General features: G+C 47.9%; 1 protein-coding gene across 7 annotated transcripts in view; it reads right to left on the reverse strand.

Annotated features, from left to right (window-relative positions):
• Nucleotides 1-421: 421 nt before the first annotated feature.
• Nucleotides 422-19,254, reverse strand: part of Sfswap (splicing factor SWAP) — a 72,513-nt gene continuing 53,680 nt past the window's right edge. For 4 of the 7 annotated variants that reach the window (XM_060382277.1, XM_021660284.2, XM_060382278.1 and 1 more), the window contains exons 14-19: nucleotides 17,294-17,562; nucleotides 12,470-12,622; nucleotides 11,273-11,398; nucleotides 1,966-2,139; nucleotides 1,275-1,347; nucleotides 422-798 (exon numbers count right to left, since the gene is read on the reverse strand). In XM_060382277.1, coding sequence (XP_060238260.1) covers nucleotides 733-798; nucleotides 1,275-1,347; nucleotides 1,966-2,139; nucleotides 11,273-11,398; nucleotides 12,470-12,622; nucleotides 17,294-17,562 — 861 coding nt within the window. In that variant the 3' untranslated portion in view covers nucleotides 422-732. The remainder of the gene's footprint in view (nucleotides 799-1,274; nucleotides 1,348-1,965; nucleotides 2,140-11,272; nucleotides 11,399-12,469; nucleotides 12,623-17,293; nucleotides 17,563-19,254) is intronic. The other 3 variants (XM_021660280.2, XM_021660281.2, XM_021660282.2) reach the window with 1 other exon arrangement.

The following is a 19,254-nucleotide window of genomic DNA, read 5'->3' on the forward strand; positions in this document are numbered from 1 at the left end:
CCCATTTCTGGTTGGGCACATGGCAGGACCTGCAAGGGAAGTCTGACCAGCACAGAACAGTCCACAGCAAGCTTGAGTGTCAGCATGGCAATGGGGCTCTGGTCTCAGCCTGGGGCGGCAGGTCATCATTTCCGGTATCAGGACCCTGTGCACTTAGCACGTGAGTACTCCAAGAACAAAGGCCTCCCGAAGGGAGGGACACACAAACCTGCATCTTCATGGGGCAGTCAAGAGCCAGGATGTCAGGACGACCGCTGACTGACTGGCCTGGCAGAGCCCTGCAGAGGACATGGGTGGGACATCTGCAACATTCCCCTTCCATAGCCAGGGAGAAGCCATCACTGGAGGGAAGCTCTGCTTTCCCCACATGCTAGCACACATTAAAACTACAAATGTGCCAAAGGAAGGAGCCACCTCAGACTGCTAGCTAGAAAAGGTGTTTCCTCCCATTTTATTTGATAATACATTTTCACAGAAACATGATATATTTACAAATATACAGGTAAGAGACTGCTGGTCAAAAATCTGAAACTGAAAATGTCACCAAAAATTTACAAAAGCCACCAACTGACCCAGGGAGTCAGACTGCAGAGCCTGGGAAGCCAAGTGTAGATCGGCAGAGCTTGCAGCTCAGTTCCTGACTTCTGGGCTGTGGCCGCTCTGAGCTGAAGCCCAGCACCTGTGGCCGCAGCTGAGTGCAGCTCGCCTGGGGCCGGCTCCGTGCCTGCTATCTCAGGATGCACTGGTTTGCAGGTTTTTCGAAGCTGCGAGCATTGCTCTTACTTTGGCCATGAGATCCTGTGGGGGAGACAGGAGGGAAATCTCTGAGCCTCCTGCCTTTGAGTTAATAGAGCTGTGAACCCATTCCAGGCTGCACAGGGACCAAAGTCACCCTCTTTGTCACGTCATGAGTCTCCCATAGCTGTGACCCCCTGTGGCCTCAGGGCACAAGCAGGGCCCAGGATGTGCTTGTCACCTGTGGAGAGTCAGGCTCCACAGCATGGCAATCCCACAAGGGGGACATGGGCTTCCCCTGAAAGATGAGGCTCCCAGGAAGTGACCCTCCCCCTTCCTGCATCATGGACTCTCAACTAGTGCCTGGCTGTGCGGGGCCAGAACCACTGAGTCAACAGGTGACCAGCCTAAGATTCTGACCTGGGTCAAGACTGGTCAAACAAGGGGGCAAGAACGAAAATTAGCAGAAGAGGGGTGTGTGTTTGGGGGGTGGATATTAAAAAAATGTAAAGGAAAGAGGGGGGGCACTCACAGCTTACCTGAGTTATTTTGCTCTGCACAGAGGAGACGATTGCTGAGGAGATCTGGCCATCTTTTTCCTGAGAAACCCCCCTAATGCAGAGAAAAGAGCAGAGGCTCAGACACACTCAAGAATCTCAAGATCAGTTCCCTCACCCTATACTTGTAAAACTAGCAGGGGTCTCTCACTCAGTCTATTGCTCATGGACTGGACAGTGCTGGTCCTCCCATCTTTACCTCAGCCTGCTGTTATTACAGGTACATGCTGCTGCGCCTGCTCTTCACATGGGTGCAGGGATCAACTTCAGGTCCTCAGGCTTTTATGCTACAAGCACTTTACCCACTGAGCCATCTTCCATCCCAGGAACCTCACATGACCTGCCCTAGACTCAAGATTCCTAGAATTCAAGGCCTGATTGTTTGGTAGATGCAATCCCAACAGGAACAGCCTCCTGAGACTCTGCTTGCTCAGAGACCCACTACGTCCTGCACCTTAGCCCTTTTCCCCATGGAAGGAACCTGATTGCATGGATTCAGAGGGGGTGGGCCCACATGCTCCTGCTTGAGGTCAGGACACCCACTTCAAGTTACTTGGTAACCCTTATTGGCAACAGTGGGGCCTGGCTGAGGCACTCACAGCAGGTGCTATCCAGGCCTCACTGGCCTCCTTTTGCCCTTTCCCACTGAGAGCCATCTAGAGGTCATGCTTACCTGGAGCGTTCCTGGGAGGAACCTCGGCTCTCCACAGGAGAGATGCTGGCCGAGTGGGCTGAATGGGCTGAAGGACGCTGTGCTGCCTGCTTACTCGGGGATGTTGACTGTGACCGGGCCTTGGCCTTGGTGTGAGACCGTGAGTGCCGCTTCTTTTTCTTCTCATGGGGACTTCTGAAAAGGAAATGTTCTTCTCAGGGTACATGCAGCGTGACAAGAGGGCAGTCTGAACACATGAGCTTTTTTTCCTTCTTTTTGAGATATATATTCTGGCTGGCTTTGAACTCACTGTGTAGCTGAGGGTGACCTTAAACTTCTGATCCTCCTTCTTCCATCTTCTAAATTCTGGGATTATAGGATGCACAACCATGACTGGTATGTGGTACTGGCAAATCAATTCCAGGGCATCGTGCATGCTAGGCAAGCACTTTACCGGCTGAGTACATCTCCAGCCTCATATGCATGTCTCAGAGAGCTGTAATCCTTCAGCCAACTGAGCCTGTGTATCCACAGGGTACTGGTGTTAAAAGAACTATCCAGAAGCCAGCCTCTCCATGGGAGAAGCTTGGTCCTGGGGAAATGTCTGGCATTTAATGTACAACGAACAATCTATTTGCATTGAAAATACAAAGATAACCACCAAGTGCAGCCTCTAGGAAAGTCTACACTGTTTTCTCATTCATACCAAGAGATAGGAAATTATCAGCCAAATCCTACACACTCCTCCTTCAACTGATGAAAACTCAGGAGGAGGCAGCCTGGGAGTGTCTGCTGCATGCAGTGCCAGCTCAGTTCTGACCACTGCCCTGCTCCTGTTGCAGGACAGTGCTCCCAAGCCCATCAGGCCCCATTCCACTCCTTCTGAAGGCTCTGGCATTGCCTAGCTGTTTCTACCATCTACAGATGTATACACACACACAAGATGGAGAGCCTGGGAAGACACATACTTGGTGAATGCTGTGTCTTCTCTCACCCCAGCACACAGGGCAGCAACACTGCCAGCCTGCACTCCCTCTCCTACTAAGTCTGTTCTGACATGCTCTGCAGATCTACCATTGACTCCTTGGGCTTTTTCCTCCCCTCTGGGCTGCAGTACACTACCAGACAGCCTCCCTGCTAAGCTCTATCTTTCAAAGTGGGTCCATTTTAATGGGAGTACGGGTAAGTCAGTTTTGACTATTTCTCTCTTGTGGTCATCATGGACTCGGCTCTGAGGTATTTGGGTTTCCAAAGGGATCACAGAGGCACAAAGGTCCTTCCCAACTTGGCCCAGCCATCTATCCTCCAGGAAGAGCCCACCAAAGCCTGTCCACACAGCCACTGATTGACAAGGCTGAATCAACTGTTACTCTGGGTTGCACCCTGTCTTTTACAAGGCTGTATAACTCCCTGCATATCTTTGGTGTCATGATGTGGAATGCTCCTGCCTAAAGAGAGGCTGTGTTTGGAGTCTGTAAGTATGGAAACTAAGGATGGTTTTCCATTCTTCCACCTTTTCATGAGTCCTGGGGATCACACCCAGGCTGCCAAGATTGTAGAACAAAGTGCCTTTACTTGCTGAGCCATCTCAGCAGCCCTGGTTTAATCCTAACAGTCTGACTTCACAGAGGAAGAAGTCAAGCTTTTGCAGGAACAAAGTAGTTTGCTTACTTCTGAAGTTGCTGAGGCACTCTTTGCAACTTGGCCCTCTGTGCTGTTGCTGAGTGGCCAAAGCAACACTGTGGCCTGTTGTTTTGGAACATTCTCTCAGTGGTGACCTCTGCTATATAGGAACCAATCCCCATACCACTGTGTGTGGGGCTCAATGGTACTTCCAGGTAAACCTACTCAATGGTGCTTCACCTGTAAATCTAGGCATGTCCTTACTTGTTCTTATGCTAACAGCAGCACTGTTCTGTGTGCAGTTTTAGTAAACTGACATCCCCTTGCTTCTGTGCCCAATGTTCCCAGTAAACTCTGGGAAGAAGAGCAGCAATAGAGTCTATCAGGCGCACCTGTAACTTTGTAAGAAACTGTACACCGTTTCTAAGAGGAGGCCTCAGGCCTGTGGCTATGAAAACAGGCTGGGAACACCCTTGTCCACTAAGCACGGCCACTAAGCAAAAGCAGAAACTCTGTGTTCCCTTACTCTTGACTTACATCCTCTCTGTGTGCCCTGCTAATGTGTTTTTCTGTGATGTCAGTGGCCTCTGGCTTTGACATGGACTTCAGGCAGACACAAGTACTGTGGGTGTTTTTATTTCTAGGGGAATAACCACTTGGTCTCTCAACTGCCCCTGGAAGCAGGTTTTTCACGTAATGATGCTGACTTTCCTGCTCTTTCCTGCCATTGGTAGGGTCTTCTGTGTTCTTGTGGGGTGCACGTGCACGTGCATGTTGGAGGACAACCTCAGACTTTGTTCTTCAGTTGCTATCCACTTTCTTTTTTTGGAGACAGGGTCTCACTGTGGAAGCCTGGCTGGCTGCAAAATCAGAATTCTGTCTGCTGAGTTGCAGGGGCCTGCCTGCCTGTTTTGCTGGTACTGGTATTACAAGCACGTGCCTGCCATCTGTTGTGTGTCTCTTATGGCTAGAACTCAGGGCCTCCTGCTTGTGTGGTAGGCACTTTACTGGCAGAGCTGTCTCCCTAGCCCACCACCAGGGTTTTCTATACCTAAGGAGTCTCAGGCACACATTCTGTCTCCTTGTTCTGTCTTGTGCATTTAGGTTGTTGATCTAAATGAACCAGTGTCAGTAGTTCGTTCTTTCTCATCCCAGTGTCCAGTGGGTTGAGCAAGTTCTGCTAGAGAACTCTACCATCCCTGAACTGCATCAGTGCTGTGGTCTAAGCTCAGGTCAGACTGCAGCGTGGGCTTGGAGGATGCTGCAATCCGCTTGGTGCTTTGCCATGAGGCTTGACTGTGGCTTCCACAGGGATCTAGGCTCTTTGATGGTCATGGTTTCAGAGTTTGTCTGCCAGTTCCTAAAAAGGCCTAGAATTTCTGATGGGTTTGAGTTCGATCTATAGATTACTGAGGAGAGGAGGTGTGAGCAGTTTGTGAGAACTGAGGAAAGGCTCTAGGTTTCTCAGAGGACTGGTCTGTGACCACAAATATGCGGAGTTCTTGCTGGCCTAGGAATTAGTCATATGGTCTTGGAGGTGAGTGGAGAGTGGCCCTCCTCTTTCCGCTGAGAAGGTCCCTGAGCAGTGACCTCACTACTCCTGCATGCCGGACTCAAAGAGAAAACTGGGTTGGAGCTGAGAGTAAGGTTCTAAAACTGTAAATTCCAATACCTAAACTGGATGTTCCTAAATAGACAAGGAACTGATCAGGTGATGTCCTTCCCTGTATCAGTTTGGGACACTGTCCATCTCTCTGGGAGACTGAATTGCCTTATTATTCATTACGAGTCTGCAGGCCTTTCCTGCTTGATCAATTTAACCACAGACTGGTCAATTCTTTGACTATTTTCCATGAACCATCTTTGGTTCTTCTCCTTTCTTTCCTTTCTTTTTTTTTCCTTTTCTTTAAGATTTATTTATTATGTATACAATATCTGCCTATGTTTTGCCTGCATATCAGAAGAGGACACCAGATTTCATTACAGATGGTTGTAAGCCACCATGTGGTTTGCTGGGAACTGAACTCAGGACCTCTGGAAGAACAGACAGTGCTCTTAGCCGCTGAGCCAGCTTTCCAGTCTGGTTCTACTCCTTTCTTATGCTGCTTGTTTTGTATTTTGCAAATGTCTCATCTCACTTTTATAATTTCCTTGCTTCCACTGTGTTCTTTCCCCAGATTCTTAACATAGATTGGCCATGTTTCTACATTCTGTTCTCTTGTAGTATAATGCAAACATTACAGAAATTGCCCTCTTTCCTAGCTGGTCCCCACAAAGCAGAAAGGCCACACTTCCACATCAGCTACCTCCAAGAATGGCTGACTCTTTTCCAGTGATGACTTCTCTCAGCAAGGATACATAAAGTGTGCTGTAAACGCACCTGTGGCTTTCCATACTGTCACAGGTCTTTAGCACACTGCTCTGTGATGAACACAGAGCACCACTGTCTTAGTCAGTGTTGTACACCTACTTCAAAAGCAGGTGTGCTCTTGGGCTGCAGGCCATGGCTGTAAGTCTCCGGTGTCTGCCCATCTGCTTGCACTGCATTCTGTTGTTTCTGTTCCAAACACTGGAAGAGCCATTGTTCCATTTTGCATACATTTGGAACATCATAGCCTGATGCTAAAATACCCTTGCCATGAAAATGGGGAAGTGGATCTTTCTTGCCTTTTAAAAATCTTTTCCGTCAGTATATTTATCTTTAAAGTGCCCCCCCACCCCCCGAATAAAGTTCCACTATCCCAGGCTGGCTTCAAACTGGTCATGTAGCTGAGATGACCCCACACTCCACCTTCTATAGGCATGCCTTGTTCAGGATCCTTAGTCCTCTCCCAACTGAGCTACACCCCAGGCCCTAAAGTGTCTCTTACAGGAGGTACAGCTCCATGAGTGCATTGTTTAGCCATGGAGAGGCCTTGGGTTCACCCCTACCACTATCCAAACCCCCAAATCTCCAAAACAACTACTGTATAAAGATCTGTCTGACCTGCTTAATCATCTACTTTCTCTTTGCCTCATTTGTTTTCCTTTCCCTTCCCTGATCTTCTATTGTGTTTTGAATGCAGTATTAACTGCTTTATATCCTCTCAGCTTTTATTCATTTTATTTATTTTAGCCTGGCTGTCCTAGGGCTCTCTCTGTAGACCAGGCTGGCCTTAAACTTACAGAGACTGCCTGCCTCTGCCTCCTGAGTGCTGGTGTGTGCACCACCCCTGGCTTCCTCTCATTTTAAAAAACATTTATATTTACTTATTTTGTGTGTGCATGCATACACTTGTGTGTGGCAAGGCTCCCATGTAGAGGTCAGAGGAAAAACTGTGGGAGTCAGTTCTCTTTTCCAACATGTGGGTTTGGGAGACAACACCCAGGTGGTCATGCTTGGTAGCAGGCACCTTTACCCACTGAGCCATCTCAGCAGCCCCACCCTATATGCTTTTCAGCCATGTTTTTTTTCTGGTGGCGGAGGGGACTGTAATATACATCTTTTCTTTTTCCAAGTTCACCTTGAATGAGGAGCATCTCAGACACAGTGAGAACCCTTCAGTCATTAGCTTCAGATGCTATGCCAGATGCAGCGCTTTGCTCTAGAAATGCAATGGCAAGGCGCTACTCCTACCGTCTCCTTCCTTACTGCAGTGAAATAACCAGGACATCCTGTTGGTGACAGTGGGAACTTTGTGTACTCCAGTGAAACACGATTCACCACGCGTGCACATGCTGTGTAGGATGCTGCTGTTTGCTTTCATGTTTTACTAATTTTGTTGGGTTATTTGGAGACAGGGTCTCATGAACTTATGCAGCTGTGGATATCCTTTAACTCTTGATCCTTCTTCTTTTTTCACCTTCTGAGTGCTGAACGGCTGGCTAGGTCACAGGTGTGCACTGCTCTGCCCTGTCCCGCATTTTTCACTCTAAACACATGTATCAGGCTTAGATCCTGAGTTTCAAACCTTCACTAAAAGGAAGTGGGTGGGCTGGAGGGATGGGCCAGTGGTTAAAAGCACTGACTTCTCTTCCAAAGAACCTGGTTCAATTTCTAGCACCCATATGGCAGTTCAACAACCATCTGGCCTCCACAGACACCAGGCATGCATGTGATGCACAGGCATACACGCATGTAAGCAACCATGCACATAAATAATAAAATAAAAATTAGAAGAATGAAAAGGAGTAGAGAAGGGACAGACCTCAGAGCTGGGGCAGGAAAGGCAGCAGGGAGTCTGGACATTTGTACAGAGAAGCTAGTGTCTACAAAGAACCAAGAGTCAGAACAATGTGACAACTGGCTTGGAAGCTCCTGGAGTCTGCCACAATCAGCCAGAATAAGGCAACAGAAAATTGTATAGTCAACAATGTCCAGAGCAGTGCTCAACACGGGAGGAGCCAGCTAATGAAAGAAGAGAGACAGGACCAGTAAGTAGCTATTCTTGTCGCCACCAACTAACATGGCAGAAAACTGCTGGGAACAGAGTTCTGTGTTTTGCTTGGTGTCCCCTAGAAGGCGACCTGCTTGTTCTGAGAGGTGAAGGCAAAGGCAACTTTAGCTGAGGGACCAGGTGTACCATTACTAAGGATGCATTCTGCAGAGAACTTGATGCTGCTTCCATGGATGAGTACCATGATCCTGCCTGTGGCTTTCTGCAGCACCTGCAGCTAACCAGGACTCTTTAGCACATGTGGGAAGAAAGGGCAGTGGGTGGAGCCAGAGGGTAGCAGGAGAGGACACACAGCAAAGATGTTGTTGACCAAATGCCTCTGTGTGCTCTTGGTACCATGTTAAAACCCCTAGTTAGTAGACAGGACAGTGGTGGCACACACATTTGATCCCAGCACTTGGGAGGCAGAAGCTGGCAGGCCCCTGATTTCGAGGCCAGCCTGGTCTACTTATCAAGTTCAAGGACAACCAAGACTAACAGAGAAACCCTGTCTGAAAAAACAAAAATAAAAAACAAAACTGCCAAATCAGCCTGCAGGAAACTGTTTCAGACTGTGTGGTGTTGGGGCAGCAACATGCCCCTCCATCTGGGTGACACAGTGTCAGAGTAACAGTGAATCAGCTACAGGCCACAGGACTAAAGCAGACCCCACCGAGACACTGAGATGGAAGCATAGAGAGAAAGATAGAGAGAGGGAGGAGAGGGAGAGAAAGGGACAGAGGGAGGAAGAGAGAGGAAGGGAAGGAGGGAGAGAGAGGAAGGGAAAGGGAGGGAGAAAGGGGGAGGGGAGAGAGGGGGAGGAGAGAGAGGGGGAGGAGAGAGAGAGAGAGAGAAAGGGAGAGAGAGAGAGAGACAGAGTCTGATACAGGAGGACTAAAGGAGCTGGATGGCAAATGTACCAGCTCCAGGCCTGTGGCAGAAAGTATTGGGCTAGTAGCTGTACACTCTCAGTGGCTGTTCCTGGGTAACCAGCAGTCCTCAGCTGAGAGGTCTCTAGTGCAGCTCATCTACCTCTTCCTGTCTTTTTGGGAAGACAGTGCTCCAGCAGAAAAGCTTAAGTCCTGATGCCTAAGACAGGGACACTGGCCCCTCCACACATTCTTCCATCATCTCCCCTTGAATGCAAAGGTTAATTTGAGGGCAAAGCAAGCATTTCTTCTGTTGAGAAAGATCTTTTGCTGTAAGAATTAATTTTAGACCATGCCCTTTACATATACCAAAGGTGATGATGAACTTGAAATGTTAAACCACTTGCTTAAGGAACAAAGTCTATGCACTGCATGCAGTAGCTGGTAGGATTACAAAGGCTGGAATGTAATTTATAAATGTGAACTTGTATTGGAAACCTTTGATGACATCCATCAGCCTAACAGCTCCTCCAATGGCTTCTCAGGCTAAGGAAAGTGATCCCTTTCCCCAATTAACAGAGCATCCTGTGACCAGCTAACAGGCTGTTTTGTGCTATCACCTTAGGCTACCTCCAGAGGAGAGATTCTAAGGTCAGTGCTCACGTCCTTTGTGGGCAACAGCTGGGGCCCTGGATGTGTACTCTTCACCTGAAATCCAGGGTCTGCTCCCTAAAAATTGTAACCCTTTCTGGCTGCTTTGTCCCACGATATGTAGAGGTCTGATGACTCCTGTTCAATTGGGAACTAAAGGAATCCATTAGGTGACACTAGCAGTTAGAACCAGGAGGGTGCTCCAGGCTAGCACCTATGCTGAGAACATGGCTCCCATAGAGTGGCTGCACCCACTGCAGCCGTGGTCTAGATTTCCAATGTCTTCTAAAGGCCTATACAGAACTTTGTGCACTGTGTGAAGGCTGTCTTTGTAGTATTCAAATGCTGATTTCTGTACCAGTCGAGAGCTGAGTACAGGACACACTTTGCTGTTGTTATTCTTTGGCTGCATCATATTTCGGAAACATACTTCCCTCAAGTACTGATTAGTTTAAAAAAAGAGCTGACTGGCCAATAGCAAAGGCAGAAAAGAAAGGTGGGACTTCTGGGCAGAGATAGGAACTCACCAGCTGACATGGAGGAAGAAATAATGCCCGGACTCTGACTGAGAGGTAATGGACTATGTGGCAAAACACAGATTAATATAAAGGGGTTAATTTAAGTTAAAGCTAGTTGGGAACAAGCCTAAGCTAAGGCCAAACTTTTATAACAAATAAAAAGTCTCCGTGTCATTACTAGGAATTGGTGGTCCAAGACTACTATACTATTATAAATTGGCACCTCAAAGGGTACAGGTCCTGCAGGGAAGGTCTGGTGCTATCAAGAGGCACCTAGTGGAAGGCTAGTAGGTCACTGGGAACATGCCCCTAAAGAGGGTAACAGGGACCAGACCTTCCTTTTTGCTTCCTGGTCACCAAAGGGGTTGGCCCTAACATGTGCTTCCACCACAATTCATTGCCCCAGCACAGGCCTAAAGCAACAGGGCTAACAGACTGAGATCCTGGAAGCTGACCACAATCAACCCTTGCTTTCTGTAAGCTGATTATCTCAGGCACTGCACTTTTAGAGATGGAAAGGTGATGAGCACAGCAACAAAGATAGGTGCCACAGAGTGTGGCCAGCTTCCCCAAAGTTAGAGAAGAGCAAGACAAAGTGCTAGGCCTCGAGACTGACAGGTGAGGCCAGGGCAGCTTGGGGTTCTCACCAGGTGAAAGTGCTAGAAAACTGTAGCTCAGAGGGGTAAAAGCCAGGCTCAAACATAGTGGTTGGGACTTCTGCTCTATAACCATGTTGGCTGACCTCCCTGTTATCTTCATGATGGAGAGAGAGATACCTATCAGAGGTTCAGAGCCAGAGCTTGGACCCATTCTCTGCCCTGCTCACCATCATTCATTATTCACCACCCAGGCTCCAGTGGCCATTACTAGAGACAAAGCAGGACACTGAGTCAGGAGTTTATACTTTCCTAGTTGACCCCTCTGTTCCCTGTAGACAAGTAAGAGGGACTGGGGCAGATCCAGTAGAGACAGCAAGGTCTCTGGGCTAGTGATAAAGAAAAACAGGGTCCAGAGAAAAACCATGTGAGGCCTCCATAGGCATGGACACAAGTGTGCCCTGGACCCCCACACCCTCGCTACTGGTGATCCAATGCCAAGAGACAGTACCTTACTATTATGCTAGGTAAGCCTGGGCTCCCAGAAGAGACATTATTACTGAAGATCAGGACTGCACTCTTCCACTATCTGCAACTGTTTCACAGAGGTGACACCAAGACTGCATTTTTCCCCCCTGTGAGATATGGTAGCCTACCTGGACCGGGTCCGTTTCCTGCTGGCTCCAGGGCTGCTGCTCATCCGGTAAGCAGTGGGGACACTCCTGTCTTCCCGTCGTCTCTCGGGAGAATGAGCTCTCCTTCTCGGGGACCGAGAGCGTGACCTAGATAGACAACAAGGTGGAGTTTAGTTCTGTCTGAGGCCTGGTCTTTGTGGTATACACATCCCTAGCATGAGGCGAGAAGCCCCTGTCTGAGATGCAGGCTGCTCAGAGCCCTGCTTCTTTAGAGGCCCTACATACTGACACCAGCTTGGAGGCACAGCACCTCTCCCCACCCCTGCCTGCACTACAGCAAGGCGCGTGCGTCTCCAGGAGGCTGCGCTTGCACTCCCCTGCTCCTGCCTTGTGCTTACTCTTGGCCTGAAGCTTTCAGCTCACTGAAGATGCTCCTACCCTCAGGCAGAAAAAGGTGCTGAGATAATGGCAGTAGGGAGAAACTAAAAGCTGAGAAGCCAAGGACTGCAGGCTGCATCTGGCCATCCTCCTGTCACTCATCTCAGGCCGCATGGCAGGAGGCATCAGGAGCACACTGCAGGGCCACTGAGGCATCAGGAGCACACTGCAGGGCCACTGGCATGAAGCCCAAACCCTGCATCTGCTCAGAACATGATGCCCTCATGACAGACTGACTACTTTAAGTTTATGGGGGGCTTCATGGTCACAAAACCATCTCCTAATACTTATTCTTTGATTCATGCCGGAATATATTCCACAAAAAGCAAGAAAGACCCTCAAGACCACCTCACCCTTTGGGGTGTACAGAGCCTTAATAGAGGGTTTCTCAGTGATGGCTTGAGACTTTAATTTTAGTTCTCCGTCCATCTGCTATTTCAGGAAAATCTGCAATAAGCAGAAATTTAGGTGGGAAAAAAAGCCCTAACAAACTCAAACTCCTCTCTTTGTTCTGTTTCCATGACAACCCACTCAAAAACAATATAAAGAGAGCAGTTTGATTCCCTCATTTGAAAAAGTTCTTCATTGAATCATTCTAAGCACAACGAAGTCCTCCCTCCCAATACAAACAACACACAGTTGTTCAGGAAATCAAGTTCTGGTCACACCCTGGCTCCCATGAGCCCATGCCGGCTTCTCCAGCAGGGCTGGTCTAGGCGGTGTGCCTCCCCAGACCTTCCCTAGGCTATACAGACTACAGAGGTGGGGGCAGTCAGACACCTTGACGGTTTACCAGGTTTCCCCTCAAAAGAGCTCCAGGAGTCAAAGCTGCTCGAGGCCGAGGCTGCCTGATAACTCTCCTGCTGTGCTGCCGCCACTGCCGAGCTGCTGGGACAAGGCTCCACACTCAAGATCCCTGGGGAGGCTGAGGGCCTGCGGTCGGAGGCACATACTTCACATTCAGAATGAAATGTGCCGGGCTGGGTGCTACCAGAGCCGTGAGAAAGCTCCGCTCACTCAAAGCTTTAGCACCTATGGATGCTTAGCATAGAATTCTACAATAAACTCAACAATTAGGAAAAATAAGTTAGTTTTTAATGCCTGAGGATTCAGAACGTTGAAGTACAATACCGTTTTGCAGTGGCTATTAGTATTATGAATTCTTCAGAACACAGTGGCTGTTCCCAGTAGAATTCAAATCTTCTGGGAAGGAAGCCCTGCTCAGAACAGGGCAGCAAACAACAGCCGGTAATTCCTTAGGTCTCACTTTAGTTAAGCAAGCCTTAATGCTTTTCATTTTGTTAACCAGGCTCTTAATACTGATGCCAGGATAGGGCAAGAGCCGGGAATCCCAGCTTAAGAGTAAAGCTGCAGTGCAATGTCACAACAGGCCTTCTTAAAGAAGACAAAGTGCTTGAAACTCAAAACTTCCAGGCATAGTTCGACAAAGACATCCCTTCCTGAATGACCACAATGCTTTGCTCTGGGAGGCAGGAGACTCTGAATGATAAAACTCCAAACTAACGTCTAAATGCTAGTGTCGGCACCGACAGGAACCAACTCATCTGCTCCACTCACTGCACCTGGGCTTCTCAAGCTGTGGGACACCAACAGGTGACCTGGCAGCCAGGGTGCGGATCTAACCTAGTGGGAACTGGCCAGTGGTGTGAAGGTTAACTGCACTGGGGTCAAGTCACCCTCTTGTTCATTCCTCCCACAGGCTTGTCATTGTAAAGTGCAGACACCTGAGCCTTACCTGGCTTGTTCACAGGTCACCCTAACATAAAACTAACAGCCCACATCCATATGGGAAGTGTCACCACACAGAAGTTCCAACCATTCCCCTTCTCCCTTTAAAAAACATGTTTGGGGATTACATTTCCTTTTCTGGTTTGTTAACATAGTTTACCACTGAGAAACAAGATAGTAAAGACTCACCAATTTCACACTAAAATCGAACCTAAATTTTGTCTGAACAAGTTTCTTTTTGGCTTTTTGTTGTTGTTTGTTTTGTTTTTAGAGACAGGGTTTCTCTGTGTAGCCCTGGCTGTCCTGGAACTCAGAGGTCTGCCTGCCTCTGCCTCCTGAGTGCTGGGATTAAAGGAGTGTGCCACTACACTTACTGAATGGTAAATAAAACTAGCAACAAACAAACAAACAAAACAAAAACTCATCAACTCGACCCCCTCCCCCATTGGAAGGGACTTATAAAGTTACCCTTACGGAATGTTCTTATGCAGATCCTCTCCAATGGCTGGGCTGCCCTGAAAGTACTACAGATGACTTAACTGTGTGCCTGCTGCCTCAGCAGGACTTAAAGCTGGACACAGCACAAGTAAGAGCAGGGGCAGTGGCACAGACATGATTTACACTTTGGTCAAGGCTGCCTCAAACTCCTCACAGCCACTGTTTCTGAGGTGCTGAGCATTATGAAACCAAACATTCTTGTTATGAAGAGCTTGCTTTTGCAGATACAGTGCCACCTACAGTTTGGCCATACAGAGTAAGTGAAGCTTCAGCACTATGGTAGATCACACAATAAACAAATCATACTGTCCTGCACTTTATATGGGACTAGAACCACTTAATATAGAGAAGATAATAATGCATTTCAGTTGCAGTATGCTCCCATTGGAGAATGCCAACAACTGTAGCATTTTACTTTGAGCTAGCAGTCATCATTTAAAAATGACCACTTAGGATGTGTCAGGCCTGAAAAATAAGTCTAGTAAGTACGTCCTATTGTAGCTGTTACCATGGTAATGGGCTACTCTACCTGAGAGGATAGTTAAAGACAAAATAATGACAGTATCATCAGCACTTTCTGCACTGTAGTTAAGAGTGTCAACAGCTCATAGTATGGAGCCTGCCATCATGATTCAGTCACAACTGCAACAGTGTATTTGGTGTTTCTCTCTATGTAAAACAGGCTGGCCCTGGACATCCTCCCTTCTGCCTCAATCTGAGTGCTGGGATCATAGGCATGGCTACTGTACCACTATAACTGCTTTCAAACTGCTTTGATCCTGAGAGTGCTAACAGGGCCTGGACTGGGCAAGCAGTTCTGCTTTCAGCTTGGGAAAATATGAGCAAAAGGTAAAGGGTGTAGTCTGCTGTGCAGCTGAAGACGGCTCCTTCCAGGGGCCATGTTCCAGCTCTCAGTGTGTTGTATGCACAAACAGCAAGCAGCTGGTGCAGATGAGGGTGCGTGTGTGTGTGAGAGAGCACCAACACTCTTACTACGCAACAAGGCTGTACTTTGTCTTGATGTTCTATCTAAACCATAAGACCAAAAAATCAAAGATGGACTTATCTCCTGCCCTAAAGGATGTGAGTTATTTAACCAGATTAATCCAAAGTAGCTTTGTGATCCCACCTCAGCCACTGAGTCAGAAGTTTGGAGAGCTTTGAGAATAACCAAGCTCTGACACTGTAAAACATTTTCACCAAAGGTCAAATTAAGATAAAACTGGTGGCCTGCCATGAAAGGAGAAATAATAGTCAGAAAAAATTCAGTGTCATTTTGTCTTTTAACTGAGAATTACACTAAGGAGTAGGGTTTTGCTCCAGGACCTGTAGGCACTGAAGACAGAGTATTATAGAATGAGTTGATCCTTTATAGCGAAGGACTACAGTTAAATATAGCCAGGAACTTATAATGCATGGGTTAGGTGAACACTTCCAGTCAAGGGCACCAACCTGGGGACAAGCTGGACAGTGAGAAGTCAGTGGCAGTGTGCCGTACCACATGCTGGGATTAGTGTGGTGCCTGCATCGAGGAAGAGTCTAGGAGCTCTCTCTGTTGGCTCAAGGCCTGGGAGTCATGATGGGGCTGTTCATCCCCTTGTCTGAGCCCTGGGGTACAGGAGATCAGGGAGAATTGACTGATTGGCCAGAAGGAGGCTGAAGGACTGGGATAGCCTGTGCTCTTTGGATCTGTAACAAATTCTAGGAGCATAAAACAACAACAAACCTAAAGCATGACAGCAAAACTATTCATTTAATTACAAAATAGCAAGGTTTCTGCATGTGCATAGTAACAGTACCAAGTGTTGAACTTCTAAGAACTAGAGCCAAAGGCTTACCATGAAGACAAAGCCACCCAAAATGAGGACTTGTCAAGCCCTGGCCTTGGTGTGGGTAAGGAAGAAGAAAGCATGCTGCTTTCAGGATATACGCAGACAGACCAATGTGCACAGTACATCCAAGAACACAGGGCACCATCCCAGAAGAAAGATGCATGCTGGGAGTGAAGGAAGCTGGGTGTGTGATCAGAGTCCAGGGGACACATGAATGTCCAGGGCAGGGTGAGAGCTAAGGACTGAATAGGTGCTCTGGATCTCACTCACACCAGCTACCGCTGAGCTTCATTTTAAACCTTCTAATACCACAGGGTATGCTCTGAGACCCCTGAAGTACAAGTTTACTAATTCTGTTGCCAGAAACGTCAAGCCGCTTCCTGGCTACCTGGCTCCTTATCAAGAGAGCTTTATGGTGGGATGTTTGGAGAGGCAGCAGGCTCAGAGGAGGAAACAGATTTCACACTCACTGGAAGACACTGTTTGGAACATCTGAACACAGACTGGGCGGAGGGCTGCTGTACCACTTCACACTCAGAGACAACCAGCATAGGAAGTTCATTCACTCCAGCATGGCAGCCTATGAACTCCTACAACTCAGCACATGTGCCAGGCTCTTTATAACCTGTAAAGCATCCATCCTGCTACCCCCTAAGAGGAAGTCTCAGGCTCTCAAGTTTGCTGCTACATAGTCGAAGATAATCTTGAATGCCTCCATCCTCCTGCCTCTATTTCCCAAGGACTAGGATCACAGTCATGTCTCCAAGCTCACCCACAATTTCCTTTTTCACACATTTCCATGGAAGGGCGGATAACTTGTTTTATTTGTGTGTATATGTAGAGGGCAGGACAACCTTGGGTGTTCTTCCTCAGCAGTCATTCACTGTGAGTTTGTTTGTCTTGATTTTTTGTAGCCCTAGGTAGCCCAGAAAATGCTATATAGATGAAGTTGGCCTCGAACTCAGAACACACCTGCCTCTGCTTCCCAAGTGTGGGGAGTAAAGGCTTCTGCCCCTACACCCAGCCCATTTACCTTACTTTACAAGACAAAGTCTCTCACTGGGTGGATTTCCCTGATTGGGCTAAGCTGGCTGAAATTTAGCCTCAGCCTGTACCCAGCTCCCCTACGCTAGAATGAGAGGCATGCACCACTATGCCTGGCCTCTTCATTCAATTCCTCAGGTTGGCAGCAAGATATACTGACTGAGCTATCACCCTAGTGTAACTTAGACTGGCCTTGAATTGGAGATCCTCTTGCCTCCGCCTCCTGAGTAAAGAGTGGGTATAAATAAGCAATCAGATAAGAAACATAAATAAATCATGTAACCTGTACTGGCTGATGAGCTCTGAAAAGCCTACACAATGGTGTTTGAAACATTTCCTTTAGATTTGCAGGACACAGACACACCCACACACACTCCAGTCTGTGCTCATTTTACATTTCTGCTGGTTCTACGGGTGCGAGGAGGAAGCTCAGAGTGTAGGGCAGACCAGGAGCAGGAGGGCATGAGCGCAGCACACCCACCTCGACCGCCGCACTGTCCGGTAGGCACTGGGCAGGGAGTGCTTTGCTTTTGAGTGGGATCTAGACCTGGGCTTGGAAGATGAGTGGTACTTGGGGGAGCGGGACCTCGTTCGAGACCGTTTTTTGTGCTTCTTCTTCTTCTTTTCTCTTTCTTCTTCTCCTCTCGGTGGGTCTCTGCATCTGCTTGAAGGCCTTTCTGGAGGCTTCACCTCCAACATGGGCAGAGTTCTGCCTCCAACCAGCAGAGGACAAGGCATGACACCAGTTTCCTAAAAACAAAGTGAACGTGTGGATGTCAACAGGAAATACAACTCTAAAAGGGTAGATACTTGTCTCTGAGGAAAGACCACCTTTCAGTGGTTATCTATAAACATCTCCCTGCTGTGTGTGGTGGATCAAAGCTGCGACTGAGAAATAGAAAAAGCAGGTGGGAAGCAGAGATAGGAGAACTGCTGTGAGTTTGAGGCCTGCTTGGGCTACAAAGTTAATTCTAGACTAGCCTGGGTTAGAGTGAGATCCTGTCTCAAAGGACAAGCCTCTGACCTATCAGGAGAAATGTGGTCATCGAGTGGCACTCATGGAAGAGTTCTCATTTTGTGCCTGTAGGACTTAGCAGTAAGATTTATGGAAAATTCAAAGTAGATGCTCTGTGGGACCAGCTGCCCATTCTGCCCCAGATGTCTGGGAGCCCTGGAATGGAATGGGGGTAGAAGTGGAGAGCATGTCATTTGTAAACCTACAACTGTGGGTAGGAGGGCCGCCTTCCTGCTTTACTCGGGTCCACTCTGGCAGGCAGCTGGTGAGCATCCATGCACAGGACTTAAAGAATGCTAGCTCACAGTGAAAAGTTATCCAGTGGGTTGAACAGAGGCCAGATGGCTACTTGCAGTTGTCACACAGGAAGAAGGTCTCCCAGCTTTTCCCCAAGCTTCCTGCCCCTTAGGCCACTATGCTTAACCACAGACAGGCTAATCACCATTGATGGAATATTCTTAGCCACTGCTTAAAATTTTAGTGTGCCATTAACCTCTTTCTTCTTTTAGATAGGGTCTTACTTAAGCAGCCCTGGTTGGCCTGGAACTCAGAGATCTGCCTGAGTGCTGGGATTAAAAGTATGGGCCATCATACCCATTCAGCAATATTTTTCTATGTCAGTGAGTACAGTTTAAGACATCACTGAAAAATCACACCTACCTAAGTAAAAATCACTTCTAATGGCCAATGGCACTGGGCAGACCAGCGCGCAGGAAAGGACCATGTTACACACGTATGGTGAAATGCTGCCCCAAGCGCACCTGCCCATCCTGAGGAGCTGGCTGAGCTCGTCTCAGTCTGACACATCTAGCAGTGCTACCTATAACCTTATCTCACTTCCTTTTGGAGCCTGTGAGAACTCTTGACTACATCTATGTGGTTAACTGGGTGACTGTGCCAACATTTGTAGGCCAAGTGTACATCAAGGCGTTTGGTGAAGTAAATGGCAGTGTATTCCATGAGGTTTCTTGAGATTAGTAACATTTTGGGTTTGACTACCATTCATGAACTGTCCTTGTTTCAAAGCAATCAGACACTTATCACCATCTGCTCCTCAGGTTCCCGTTCTGTTGAAGCAGCTAGTGCACACACAACCAGGGAGACCATTCCAGAGTCAAAAGCCGTGGATTACAGACTGGGCCAAGGCTGGCAGACAAGATGAGAGAAGGCACTCTGAGAGAAGGCACAAGCTGGGTCAGCCACCAGCAGGCTGATGACAAGTGACTTTGATAGACTGAATTCCCACTAAAACAGCCAGATGAGAACAGAGGCAACCTTGTGTCCATGACTTGTTTTTATCTATCTGCAGGTGTGGTCTTACCTATTTTTACAAATCACACTTCTTTATATATTACGTGCCTGTGTGTGCAAGTGTGTGGAGGTCAGAGGACACATTACTGAGTCAGTTTTCTCTTTCCACCATATGG

The sequence above is a fragment of the Meriones unguiculatus genome, chromosome 4 (assembly GCF_030254825.1).
Source record: "Meriones unguiculatus strain TT.TT164.6M chromosome 4, Bangor_MerUng_6.1, whole genome shotgun sequence".
Taxonomy (NCBI): Eukaryota; Metazoa; Chordata; class Mammalia; order Rodentia; family Muridae; genus Meriones; species Meriones unguiculatus.